General features: G+C 42.2%; 1 protein-coding gene across 2 annotated transcripts in view; it reads left to right on the forward strand.

Annotated features, from left to right (window-relative positions):
* Positions 1-791: 791 nt before the first annotated feature.
* The window catches only part of TSEN2 (tRNA splicing endonuclease subunit 2), a 29,598-nt gene continuing 15,877 nt past the window's right edge, over positions 792-14,512 (forward strand). The window contains exons 1-5 of one of the 2 annotated variants that reach the window (XM_036267162.1): positions 792-980; positions 2,443-2,524; positions 4,413-4,449; positions 10,381-10,897; positions 11,981-12,058. In XM_036267162.1, the coding sequence (XP_036123055.1) occupies positions 807-980; positions 2,443-2,524; positions 4,413-4,449; positions 10,381-10,897; positions 11,981-12,058 (888 nt within the window). In that variant the 5' untranslated portion in view covers positions 792-806. The remainder of the gene's footprint in view (positions 981-2,442; positions 2,525-4,412; positions 4,450-10,380; positions 10,898-11,980; positions 12,059-14,512) is intronic. The other variant, XM_036267163.1, reaches the window with a different exon arrangement.

Raw genomic sequence — 14,512 nt, forward strand, 5'->3', positions numbered from 1 at the left:
GCGGGAGGGAGAGAGAGAGAGAGAGAAACATCGATGTGAAGGGACACATCGAGTGGCTGCCACCCGCACGACCAACCAGGGCCGGGGACAAACTGCAACCGAGGTACGTGCCCTTAGCGGGAACCAAACCCGGGACTCTCTGTACCGCAGGCCAAAGCTCTAACCGCTGAGCCAAACCGGCCAGGGCCCTCGTACCCTTCTTAATTTGGAACTGCTACTGTCATTTTTATTAATTAGTTTACCTTAAAAATTGGAAGATGATTGATATAATGTTTGGAATGTATTTTAAGGTCCTTTTTTTTTTTGAAAATGAAGTGCTCACTAGATTTAATTCTTTGAGAACAGGGTGTCTCAGTTTTATCTTTATATCCCCAGCACCTCTGATATTAGGAGCCCCTGATAAATACACAGTGAATGTCTATTGGCTGAGTGAAAGAATGGGAGCAATCCTAAGAGGCAAATCCTATTGTGCTTGCTATCAGGAGACTTTTGCATAGCATTGTGACTTTTAGGGCATGGCACTAGGCCTCAGTCTTGTCAACTGCAGTTAGAAATTTTGCCACTTACTTCTTGGGCATTGTTGTGGGAATTAATTGAGATATTCTAGGTGATTGAGATTTGCACTGCTTTTACAAAATATTATCATGACTGTCTTTTAGTTTACTGCCTTATAAATATTTTTCCCATAGACCACAAAGTTTTCTGAGCCTAAGTATAAATATACTTGCATTTTTTATCAGTGTAGTTATTGATTGACTGTTTCTTTCTCTTCATTATACTCTTTAAAGAACAGTTGCACTTGAAAAATGGCAGAAGCAGTTTTTCATGCCCCAAAGAGGAAAAGAAGAGTGTGTGAGAATTATGAGTCTCCGTTTCCCATCCCTTTTGGTCAGAAAGACTTCAGAATATTTCGTGCTGAAATGATAAACAACAGTGTAATTGTGAAGAACGCAGACGATATCAAGCAGCTGTATGAGAAAGTAAGCACAGATGGCCCTGGCGTGGCTACTTCATGACAACCTGGATCCAGCTATTCTTTTTTCTTCTCCCCATCCATTCCCAAAACAAAGCATAAATGACCCATATTCTTTTCCGGTTGTTTGGTCGCATGTAGGAACATTGCAATTTGACTCAGGTGCCCTGAAGCCATATTTCATGAGGATAACTCCCCCACCGTGGACCCACATTTCAGCAGTGAAGTAGGGCCAGTAACATTGGCCTTTCTTGTCTTTCGGTTATAAAAGCAATACATGTTCACTGTAGTAAAAAAAAAAAAAAAAAAAAAAATTAAGCAATTTACAGAAATTTAATTAATGGGTAAAAATCCCCATCTTACTCTTGTTCCATCCCCAAGGTAACCACAGAGTAGCATATTGTTCTGGCTCATGGGCAGGTCAGATGAGGCTTCAGCATGTACTCTGGCTCCTTACCTGCTCTCTGTCCTAGTTGGGTACCTCTTCTTAGAAGAGGACAAGTTGTAGTTTTTGCTGTTTTCCATTAATAATAGGTTGGGGTTGTGATTGGTAGCTTGTTCCCTACCCCCCATCCCCTCCCCCAGCCAATTCATTACTGGGGCACTTTTTAAACAGCTCTATTGAGGTATAATTTACAGCCATAAAATTCAGCCATTGTAAGTGTAGAATTCAGTGATTGTGCAACCACTGCCACAATCCCATTTCGGAGCCTTCCCATCAGCACAGGTTTCCTCACACACCCTTTGACCTTAATCCCTGCTCTCACTCCCAGCCTGAGGCACCCACCGATCCACTTCCTGTCTATAAATGTGCTCTCTCTCGATGTTTTTACAAAATATATAGGTTTTAGCCACTTTCCCGAAGTGGGCTACAGCGGGTGGCATTGACACTGGTGAGATGGAGGTCTAGGCCAAAGGCAGTCTCTCCTCACTCACAACACGTAACGTCAAACAGGGGCTTTGTAAAGTGCTATGCACATTACTTATTCTGATTGTTAAACCTAGGTGAGGGTAAAGGTGTTCATTTTATTGTTCTCTCAATTTTCTATGGGCTTAAATTAAGAAATGGGAGGGGGAAAAGTCTGTGTTGTTTTTGGAATCAGCAGGAAGGGAGTACAAGGGAATCCAGGAAGCTTTTCGTACCTGGTAGGCTCCTGCTTTTAGACACACTGCTCCTGACCCCCATGCGAAGAAGAATCACTGCCTCTGCCTGCCCTGCTGCCTTCAGCTGGTCAGACCTAGACTGAAATCATTAGTTATGAGGCAAACGAAGTGTACTAAAAACTTACTAGCACTCTTCAGTCAGGGAGATAAAATGCTAAGATCTTTATTAGTATTCATTAATCAGAGGAAAGATGTAAAGCTGTGCAAAGTGGAATAAATTTCTTGTTAGCTCAAATAGTGATTCTCCCTCAGCTAAAAAATTGATAACTAAAGGTGAATTAACTTATTTTCTCTCTTCCTGAAAGGGTTATTTTGGAAAAGGAATCCTGTCTAGAAGCCGTCCAAGCTTCACAATTTCAGATCCTAAGCTGGTTGCTAAGTGGAAAGGTAAACTTATACATCATTCAGTTCTTTGAGCAAACTATTATTTTCTTTCATTTTTGATCTTCCACCGCAAGATTATATAGTAAAATCCTAGTGAAGAACTAATATGCACACTGGTAATTTTACTGCTAAAAATAGTAAATAGGATAATTTTAATAAAGGTAAAATGGTTCTTATAATTGATGAAAATGTGTTTTATCTCATTCCTGGAATTATCAAAAGGGTATTCAGGCTTCTCTGATGTTAAGCATTGCCTAGAAGAGTACTTTGCATGGGGAAGGTACTGATAATTAGGTACCTGCTCACCTGTATACAAAATGAGTTTTGTTTCTAGAATTAGAATTTACAACAATAATTATGACATTGATGTATTTGTTAAGACATAGTAATGTGTATAGTTCTCACTTGGCGGTCTTCTTTAATTTATAAGTCTTTTAGTGTTTTCTCTAGGGAAGTCATATGGTAATTAACATAACCAATATCAGCAGGTTAAAACATAATTAGAAAGGATGTTTTTTTTTTAAATCCTTACCCAAGGATATGCTTTTCATTGATTTTTGTATAATTTGTTGTTGTTAATCCTCATCCAAGGATTTTTTCCATTGAGTTTTAGATAGTATGGAAGGGAGGGAGGGTAGAGAGAGAGAGAGAAACATCGCTGTGAGAGAGACACATTGGTTGGTTGCCTCCTGCACGACCCGGACCAGGGTGAGAGATCAAGCCTGCAACCCAGGTATGTGCCCCTGACTGGGAATCGAACCCAAGACCTTTCGGTCCATGGGCTCAGTGGTTGAGCATCAACCCATGCACCAAGAGGTCGCCCATTCGATTCCTGATCAGGACACATGCCCAGGTTGTGGGCCCAATCCCCAGTGGGGGGCATGCAGGACGCAGCTAGTCGATGTTCTCTCTCATCGATGTTTCTCTCTTTCTCTCCCTCCCCCTTTCTCTCTCTAAAAAATAAAAAAAAAAACACAAAAACTTAATTTGTTAAAAAAATAAATAAATAAAACCCATACCATTAGGGGGCGCAATAAACATTTTTGGTGGAAAGACTCCTCCAGCCAGATGCCCAGAGGCAGAAGTAGAGCCCAGAACTCCCAAATCCACACCCAAAGCCCTGGCCACATAGCTCAGTTGGTTAGAGCATCATCCTGATATGCCATATCCACACCCGAACACCACCATGAAACTTACTTTAACAGCTTTTTCTTTTTCTTAAATATCTTTTTTTTTTTTTTAATCCTCACCCGAGGACACTTTTCTATTTTTTGTTCAGATAGAGTGGGAGGGAGAGAGAGAGAAACATCGACGTGAAAGGAACACATCGAGTGGTTGCCTCCTGCACGACCCAACCAGGGCCGGGGACAAACTGCAACCGAGGTATGTGCCCTTAGCGGGAACCGAACCCAGGTCTCTCTGGACTGCAGGCCGACGCTCTAACCGCTGAGCCAAACTGGCCAGGGCAACAGCCCTTTCTTAGAGGCACAGTTTTCACTGAAGATGCTTTATGGAGCACTGGGCAATGGGAGCAAAGTGTGTAACTGTAGGGCCTTGGTATTCTCATCTGAATGTTGAGGGCATGAGCATCCAGAGATGGCAGAAAGGATTCCTCTTGCATGCCATGGCTGCCTAGCTGGAGTGTTGAGTTGAGAAGGATTCCAAGGTCACAACTGAGCCCAGCAAGATCACTGATTGGTCAGCTGCGCCTGCCATGGCTTTGGGAATGATGTCATATAAAGTGCATGTTGCCACTGATGGTTAGATAGTCAACCTTCTAGGTGTATGATTTTATAAATTTTGAAATTCTCTTAGTCTTTTCTAGGTTTTCAGTGTTATTTTCCCTTAAGGAAAACTTGTCTGAATTAATAGAACTTCTTTTTTGTTACAGATATAAAGACAAATATGCCTATAATCACGTCAAAGAAGTAAGTCGTGGTGAACTTTGGCCTTGGTAAAAATTATGGTTTACATCAGGTATTTTTTAGATAACCTTTTCTGATGTGGTAGTCCCTGCCTTTTATTTTTTATTTTTTGTAATAGGTGTGTCCTTGAAAATTGTCTGAATTTAATGTGAATCAAATCATATTTGAAATGTATTGTTTATTTTTTTTAATAATTCTAAACCAAATCCTTTGTAAGTTTAATTTCTTCCAAATGTGAACAACTACCCTGTAATGCATATGTCTTTAAGTGCTAAGATGCTTAGACTTGGATTTAACTGGCCTCCTGTGCTGTGTGGGCATACACACCCTGACCTCTTTCCTCGCTTTCCTGAAACGGTTCTCCCTAACCTCGCAGACACGCACACTGCCTGGCTATTCCTGCACATGCCACATATAGCTTACTCGTCACTCTCTCAGAGCTTCTCTCCTCACCACCACCCTTCTCTCTGCTGAGTTGCGGGGGGGTCACTCCTCCAGTTCCCACGGAGTCTGCTTTGGTGCCCCTCACTATACCATTCATCATACACCTAGATTTAGTATGTCAGTTCTTGGAGAGCAGGGGCCATGCCTGGTTCCTTTTGGCAGCCCCAACACTTAGTGGTCTCAGTAGGATCTTGTTGACTGATGTTCATCCATCTAAATCCTCATCATCACCTGGTCGGTGTGACTCAGTGGTTGAGCATTGACCCATGCACCAAGAGGTTGCCAGTTCGATTCCCAGTCAGGTCACATGCCCAGGCTGTGGGCCAAATCCCCAGTGCGGGGCGTGCAGGAGGTGGCCAATCAATGTTCTCTCTCATCAGTGTTTCTCTCTCTCCCTCTCCCTTCCTCTCTCTAAAAAATCAATAAAGAAATAATATTTAAAAAATAAATTAAATAGCCCTGGTCAGTTTTGCTCTGTGGTTAGAGCATCAGCCTGTGGACCAGAGAGTCCCAGGTTTGGTTCCCACTAAGGGCACGTACCTTGGTTGTGGTTTGTCCCTGGTCCTGGTTGGGGTCGTGTGGGTGGCAGCAACTCAATGTGTCTCTCTCACATCGATGTTTCTCTCTCTCTCTCCCCCTCCCACTCTATCTGAAGATAAATGCAAAAATGTCCCCAGGTGAGGAGATAGATAGATAGATAGATAGATAGATAGATAGATAGATAGATAGATGATAGATAGATAGATAGATAGATAGATAGATAGATAGATAGATAAAAATAAATCCTCATCATCCCTGAGATGCAGCCCGAGTTGCAACTCTTCCAGGAAGCCTTTTATTTTTTTATTTTTATTTATAATTTTTTTTTCCTTTATTGATTTTACAGAGAGAGAAAATGAGAGAGAGAGAGAGAGAGAGAGAAACATTGATGAGACAGAACATTGATTGGCCACCTCCTGCATACCCCCTACTGGGGATCAGGCCCACAACCTGGGTATGTGTCCTGACTGGGAATCAAACGGGCGACTTCTTGGTGCATGGGTTGACGTTCAACCACTGAGACACACTGGCCGAACCCGGGAAGCCTTTTAAAACTACTCAGGCCTACAATGGTTTCTCCTCTTGCTTCTGCATGTACTGGCAGAACCTGGTAGCTCCTTTTATTTACATGCCCAGTGACCCCATGGCCAGAGGAGTGTCCGGGAGGCAGTGGCACCAGGGAGGTTTCAATGGCTGCTGTGGCTAAAACTGCACACTGGGGCTAGGGATGGAGTCCCAGTCTGTGGGAGAGGCCTGCCAAGAACCTGGCAGAACCTCCATCCCAGGGGGGCTGCAGTATAGGCAGGTTGCTGCAACCAACACTAAGACTCAGAAATAGATGGGAAGCCCACCCCTCATAACTACATTCTGATCAGGCTGGCAGTAACGTCAAGATGGCATGATGTCAAGCCAGTTTGAATATGAAAGGTTCTGGATGGGGGAGATTGTCATCTACCTGAAGGTTTTCCCTTTGTAAGCTCTACAGTGTAATAGTCCAAGCATTTTATTGACCCTTGCATTCGTTTTCTAGGACTGCCATAACAAAGTACCACAAACTAGGGTACATTTATTCTCACAGTGCTGGAGGCCAGAAATCCAAAATCAAGGTCCGGTAGGGCTATGCTCCCTCAGACGGCTCCAGGGGAGGATCATTCCATGCCTCGTGGTAGCTTCTGGTGGTAGCCAACATCACCACCACCATCACTAGTGCCAGTGGGTACTGATTGCTCCAGCAGTGCCAGTTCTGTCTGTATACCTGTATCATCTCAGTTTGTTTTCTTAAGAAATTTTCAGGTAGGTGTAGGTGTGGGGAATCTGCTGTTATCTTGCCTAAGATTACATGAGTTTAAACCAGGAAGTCTAGCTCCAGAGCCAGTGAGGAACTGACAGGTAATGAGAATAATAACATTGTTTCATATGCTGGCATTTCTTGAGTTTGTTCCTTGTGCTAGGTACCATGCTAATAACAGGTGTATGGATTGTCTCCTTAAGTCCTTCCATCACCCCTGTGAGGTAGGTCCTGTTATCTGTCTTTGACAGCTGAGGATACAACCCGAGGAGGTTAAGTACCTTGCTTAAGTACTTGGACCTAAACAGACTGACTCAAAATTATTTTTCTGCAAACTTCCAGTGACAGATGGGTATTAATTAATAAGATGGTGGACAAGGACATTCTGTGGAAATGGAAGAGGTGTGCTCAAGGCATAGAAACATGTGTAGCTGAGGAATGTTCACGTGGTACCGTCTGTGTTCTTGCTGCTCTCAAATGGGTCTACTTTTCATCAGTCTCATTACTGTTTCTAATCAGAACTGCTGCCACCTTTTCCTCTGCCACTCTCCTCCTCGTGTTTGTTGACTTCCGTTTTTCTCTTCCTGCAGTTTCCCCAGCAGTGTTTGGGGTTAACTGCAGTAGGGTTTGGCTTTTGAAAGCATTGCGAGCCAATTAGAGGACACCCGTTCTATGACCCATGTGCCATTTGTCTTAGTCATTTGTGCATCCGGCTGTTTTCATCACCAGTCTTACTCAGAGGCTTTCTTCTACATACTTTTGCAGCCAGTCTCATTTGCGCTTTCATAAATGAACACCCAAGGTCATTATGAGACAGAAATGCAGGCGCGATTCTGGCATTTGGCAGAAAAACAAAAAGAGGCTAGAGGTGCTAAGGGGCCTAGCTGAGAATCACAGAAGAGCCAACTCCAGAACCCAGATGTGGTGCAGCACTTGTCCCCACATGGCTGCCCCTGCTCTCAAAGAGCATTAATTATGGTGCACATTTTCATTCGTTAATATGTTCTTTGCATTTTTAAGGAGACATATATTGAGTCAAAATGTTTTTATTTTTCAAATCTCCCTAAAAACCCCACAATCATATAGTAACAAATATTTATTGAGCATTTACTATGTCCTGAGTACCTTACATGTCTTGTCTCCTTTAATCTTTGCAACAACCCCATGAGGTAGGTATAGTTATCCCTGGTTCACAGAGGAAGAACTCAGAGAGGAGGGTACGTAGCTAGCACAAGAACATGATGGAGTGGGGGTTTGAACTCATATCTATCTTAATCACTCTTTTGCAAAGAGGAGAGCAGTGACTTGTCTGTGCGCGCTCTCTCTCTCAATTCCAAATCTTCTGCTCAAAGGGAACTGTTGAATCTTTAATTCAGTGGTTCTTTCACATATTTTGAGTCAAGGAATTTGAAAAAAGTTGAGGATCCCTTCCCCAGAAAAATACACATTGACACAAAAATGTGTGTTCAAATAAAGAAGATTCATAGACCCATAAAAGCATAGAACTAATGCTTTAGGTGTTATGAAGAGCAAAGATTCTTTTTAGATCTCTCCAGTGAAAGTTCTTTTAACGGTGTGCATCAGTGACCATACTTTTCATACAGGTGAAAGACATCTTGTTGTGGTATGGACAGCTACATTTTTTGCCCTGATTATAAAAAGTAAAACAGAACATGAGGTAGTAGTACCATTTTCCCCGTGTTACGGGTGGAGAAATTGAAGAGCAGAGAAGTTAACTAATTGGCTCTGTCACGCAGTTATAAGTGACAGAGTCAGGGCTGAGCATGAAATGTGATGCAGGAGTCCCTGCATGTAGTCAGTGCATCATCCTGCTGCTTCAGTGTTAAAGTAGCCTTGCAGGTTTTAATTTATAAATCTAAGAGACTGTTCCCAATATATAGGAATGCATGTTCATTCCCATGTAGGATAAACAGGATGTGGTCAACTTGGAGATCTTTCTGATGAATCAGGATTAAGCAACCATAGATCTCCTTTTTAAATACAGCAGGAGCCGTCTTCCTTGTTTAAGTGTAGTAGTTTATAAGCTTTGACATATTCAGTCATCCACACACACAAAATTACTCAAGGTGAAGAATAAAATTACATCTGTTTTCTCACAAGCCATGTGTCTTGGGTGCTTTTTACACTAATTGCTGTAGGTAGAGGCAAAAGTGTCTTTGGCCTTCTGCTGATCGGACTTCTCACATGTGGCAGTGGTCTCACGTTCCATGAACGCATCCCAGCGCATTGTTAGGTGCCGATGCTTTTCCACCAGGGCAGAACCCTGTTGTCTTACTGTAACTTTTTGTAACTGGGAATAATAGTTCAGGGCTTGCCTTGAGTTTAAGAAACTAAGAATGTATTTTCTCATTAAAGTATAGTTTAAAATGTGTTATGGAAGAAGGGGTCATTTCTATTGGAATGCTTGGCTGTGTATATGACCACAATCATTTTTTTTCCACATGCGGTAGAGACATTAGGAGGTACTGTGGAAGATACTGAATTTTTCTTTTTTAAACTTTTTTTCTTTATTGATTTTTAGAGAGAGATAGAAACATCAATGAGAGGGAACATCGATTGGCCGCCTCCTGCATGCCCCCAACTGGGGATTAGGCCCACAACCTGGACATGTGCCCTGATTGGGAATTGAACCTTCAACCTCTTGGTGCATGGGTTGGCGCTCAACCACTGAGCCACACTAGCCGGGTGATATATTAAAATTTTCATTTTTGCTTACCAATACTAAACAAAGGCTCTTTATGTTATAAATGGGATCTATATATCTGAAAACATGATGCATAAAATTGAAAATATTACAGATATTTTCCTGGCCGGTTTGGCTCAGCAGTTAGAGCGTCAGCCCACAGACCAGAGAGTCCCGGGTTCAGTTCCCACTAAGGGCACATACCTTGGTTGCAGTTTGTCCCCAGCCCCAGTTGGGGTTGTGTAGGTGGCATCCAGTCAATGTGTCTTTCTCACATCAATGTTTCTCCCTCTCTCTCTTCCTCCCTCTCTCTCTTCCTCCCCCTCTCCCTCCTGCTCTATCTGAAGATAAATGCAAAAATGTCCTCAGGTGAGGATAAAAAGAAAATATTACAGAACAAATTCTGACAAAGGATGGTCATTTTCTTTTTATATTTACCAAAACCATTTGGTCCACCAGTTTTTGTTTGTTTTTTAAATTTTTTTTCTTTATTGATATTAGGAGAGAGAGATAGAAACATCAATGAGAGAGAACACCGATTGACTGCCTCCTGCGTGGGGATCAGGCCCACAACCTGGGTATGTGCCCTGACTGGGGATCCAACTGGTGACCTCTTGGTGCATGGGTTGACGCTCAGCCACTGAGCCACACTGGCCGGGCTGGTCCACCAATTTTAAATTCCATAAATTTTCATACTTTGTTAAACTGAGATTAATTTTTTTCAAATTCAGCAAGTTAAATGAAGCTCTCTAATAAAAGCAAACAAAAAGTAATACATGTCATTGCAGAACATAGAAAATACAGAAAAGTATAAAGAAAGCATTTACCTATAGCCCACTATTGAGAAAAACCACCCTAAACATTTTGGCATACTACCTTCCCGTCTTTTTTACATGCTTTGTTATCTTTTAAATTCTGAAATTCAAGTGTTGTCACTAACACTATTTCTATTTTGCAGGTATCAGCGTAGTATAGAATGGGCCACAAAGCTCATGCAAAGACAGGGGCAGGATGAGAATACAGTGCATAGAATCCTTGAAGATTACACAAAACCACTTGAGTGTCCTTGCACACAGCGGAACAACGAGCTTCCTTTGCATGATGAGCTGAACTCTGAAATAGTTTCCAAAATGGAAGCCACAGTGGATAGAGAGAAGCTTTCTGTGATGAACGGGGACTCAGGAAAGTCAGATGATATGGAGGATCCCAGCAAGCAATCAGACTGCCTACAGGAGGGCTCTGGGCATGACCCACTAACTGCAAATGGCTTGGATGAACACCTCTTAGAGGTCACTGTACCTTTGCCCCAAGTCCATTGTAGCAAACAAGATATTCTCCTTCCCCAGTGTGGCACTCAAGACAGCAGCCAACGAGGAGGTCTCATCTCTGCTGGAGAGGGAGGATCTGATGAGTACGTGCTGGTGGAGGAAGTGGTGTGTGATGTGAACGAGAGGGAAGATGCCCCAAATGAGGAAGTAAGTAGAAGAAAATAAATCACTTCTTCCAAAGCCATCTGTATCTGGAGATGTTGGCTAATTGGATGTCCCTTACTTAGAATTGATAGCAGGCCCACATTAAACACTCACTTATGTGAAAGGCAGTCAGGACGCCACACTACAGATGCTCCAAGGGAACCAGCAGGCACTGGGTCCTGCCCTGGTGGCTCAGCAGTCGTGGGCTGTTTCAACTAAAACCTTAAAGTTTGTGAATAACTTAACTTTTAAAATATTTGTGAATTAAATCAGGTCCAATAATACTCCCTTGTTTGGGGGAAAAAGAAATGCAGTGGTGTCCGGTCGGTGTGGCTCAGTGGTTGAGCATCTACCCATGCACCAAGAGGTCACTGGTTCGATTCCCGGTCAGGGCACATGCCCGGGTTGTAGGCCTGATCCCCAGTGTGGGGCATGCAGGAGGCGGCCAGTCAGTGTTCTGTCTCATCGATGTTTCTGTCTCTCTCTCCCTCTCCCTTCCTCTCTCTAAAAAACCAGTAAAGAAAAAAAAATGTTTTTTTAAAAGAAAAAGAAATGCAGTGGTGATTGCATATAGTCTTGAGTATAGCCGAGGGACGGGTCTCAAGTGGGGAAGTCAGCCATCACAAGGGAAGCCCTGGGAAGCAGATTAAAAGCCACTTCATTAAGGGATGCCCTGTCAGAGTTGCCCTAGAATTATCTGTAATAGCTAAAAATGAGCAGCAATCTAATGATTAAGAAGTATGTGAAACACCCACTCGAAGAAATATTATCTAGCCTTCTGAGTGAGATTTACAACATCTCATTAAGAACCTAGGTACATGCTCGTGAGGTATAGTGAAAAAGGGTACATAAAATCAAACAAATGATCATTACAGGAAGTATGCATGGGGCAAAAAGAAAGGCAAAATAGTAGTAGAAAAAACATTTTCCATATAAGTAGTAAAAAGTTATGTTTTAACAATGTGAATCCAACACATGTGAATTTGGGAATTTGTAAGAAAGTTGTTCATTTTAAAATGATGTCTCTTCTGTATAACATGTAGTGCTCCCATTTGTTCTGTGTGTATTTTCTTTCTTTCTCTTTAGTTGGCACAAAAGGAGAGATTAATATGTAGAAGAAATCCATATAGGATCTTTGAGTATTTGCAACTCAGCCTAGAAGAGGTATGTTTCCAGCCTGTTTCCTTTTCAGCTATTGGTCTCTGGGACTGGGCAACACTGTATAGATGAGTCTACCTCAAAATGCAGTTCCGTATGTAATTCAGTAAGAGAGTATTCAGTAATTGAGTATCACAATTAAGTATTGAGATCATCCTAGGCAACTTCCAAAGTAGCCTGCCTAACTTTCACTGCTTAGCCTTCATTTCATCAATTCGAAGATGTGCATTTTGAGGGCCTTCTCTTTATCCTTCCACAAAGGTTTGTCTAAACACTTCTTTTTTTTTTAATTTGAGAGAGAGAGAAACATCAATTTGTGTTCCATTTATTTATGCATTAATTGGTTGGTTTTTGTTTTTTTTAATTCTTACCTGAGGACATTTTTCCATTATTTGTTCAGATAGAGTGGGAAGGGGGGAGAGAGAGAGAAACATCGATGTGAAAGGGACACATCGAGTGGTTGCCACCCACACGACCCAACCAGGGCCAGGGACAAACTGCAACTGAGGTATGTGCCCTTAGCGGGAACCGAACCCTGGTCTCTCTGGACCACAGGCCGATACTCTAACCGCTGAGCCAAACCAGCCAGGGCAGATTGGTTGATTCTTGTATGTGCCCTGACCAGGGATTGAACCCAAAACCTTGCCATATTGGGACAATGCTCTAACCAACTGAGCTACCCGGCCAGGGCTAAGCACTTCTTTTTATCAAGATTTCATATTGGCCAAATATTATGTTACTAATTTTTACCAGGTCCCAAAAAAAATAGTTTATTGAGATAGAGTTCACATACCATACCCACTTATTTACAGTGTACAGTTCAGTGGTTTTTAGTGTATTTGTGGAGTTTCACCAACTTCTAATAAGCTGTGATGCGTGCTTCAAGTTATGTAAAGATTGCTAATTATTAAAGGCACTCTAGGTATTTCCTTCTGCGGAATTATTAATATGTGCTCTCTATTTAAGACGACAGCTGCTTTCTCAAAAGTTGACTAAAAGAGTAGCTTTCTAACAACTGCATCATGTTTTTCCTCAGATTTGGAGTTCCTCTAGCCTGTGTTCACATGACATTTAGTCCTTCCTTTTTTGCTTATATTTATACTGTGCACAGAAATGTCCTTTCTGCCATTGAAAATAGCAGCCCTTCCTCAGTCTCATGTCCATGGTATACCTCCGCTCCAGGAGCGCCCCTGCCTGTCCTGGATGGCTTCTGCAATACCTAGCACAGCTCTTGATGTATATGTAGGGGTCAAGGAGTGCTTGTTCCATGCATCCACATGAGTAATTACACAGATGTGTTCGGAGAAGTAGTTGTGCCCCCATAGTCTCTTTATCTCCTTCAGTGCTTCCTTCCTTGCAGTGAAGCCAGTGGAACAAAGAATAGACTTTCAGAGTAGGAAAGGATGTTTGGATTGTTGACTTCATCTCATTTTACAAATTAGACAGATTAGTCTACTATTGGGTACAGTGGCCACTAGCTGCATGTGGCTATTTAATTTAAACTAATTAAAATTGAACATCAACAAAATTCTATTTCTTTCTTGTGCCAGTGACATTTAAAACACTCAACAACCATATGTGATTATGGCTACTGTATTGAACAGCACGTGTGTGGAACATTCCCATCGTCACAGAAAGTTCTATAGGACAGCACTGTGGATACCCGTTCTCTAGTGCTTGACCTCTCTAAAATAAGGGTTATATAACACCTTAATTATAAGATGTTCTGGATTAAATCATACATGTAATGGGGTTCAGAACAGTGCCTAGTATATAGTAAGTGCTCAATAAGTGTTTGTACTTGCTATTCTTGTCATTATCATCATTATTAAGTTACTTGTAAAAGCGATTTAGTAGCTAATTGGAACTCTCTTTCACAATCATTGTTGTTGTTTTTTTTAATCCTCACCCGAGGATATGTTTTTACTGATTTTAGAGGGAGAGGGAGGGGGAGAGAGAAACATCAATAAGTTGCCTCCCATACGCACCCCAGCCAAGAATCGAACCTGCAGCCTGGGTATGTGCCCTGACTAGGAATTGAACCTGAGGCCCTTCAGTGCATGGGACGATGCTCCAACTAACTGAGCCACACCAGCCAGGGCACAATCAGTATTTTTTTAAAATTTAAGTTGGCATGCAATATTACATTAATAAAAAATTATTTTTTAAAAGTATGAATCCAACAAATGTGAATCTGGGAAATTTGTAAGAAAATGGTTTATTTTAGCCCTGGCCGGTTTGGCTCAGCAGTTGGAGCATCTGCTTGCGGTCCGGAGAGACCCGGGTTCGGTTCCCGCTAAGGGCACGTACTTCGGTTGCAGTTTGTCCCCGGCCCTGGTTGGTCGTGCGGGTGGCAGCCACTCAATGTGTCCCTTTCACATCGATGTTTCCCTCTCTCTCTTCCTCTCTCTCCCTCCCACTCTGTCTGTACAAAAGATGGAAAAATGTCCTCGGGTGAGG

Source organism: Molossus molossus, unplaced genomic scaffold (genome assembly GCF_014108415.1).
Source record: "Molossus molossus isolate mMolMol1 unplaced genomic scaffold, mMolMol1.p scaffold_m16_p_18, whole genome shotgun sequence".
Classification (NCBI taxonomy): domain Eukaryota; kingdom Metazoa; phylum Chordata; class Mammalia; order Chiroptera; family Molossidae; genus Molossus; species Molossus molossus.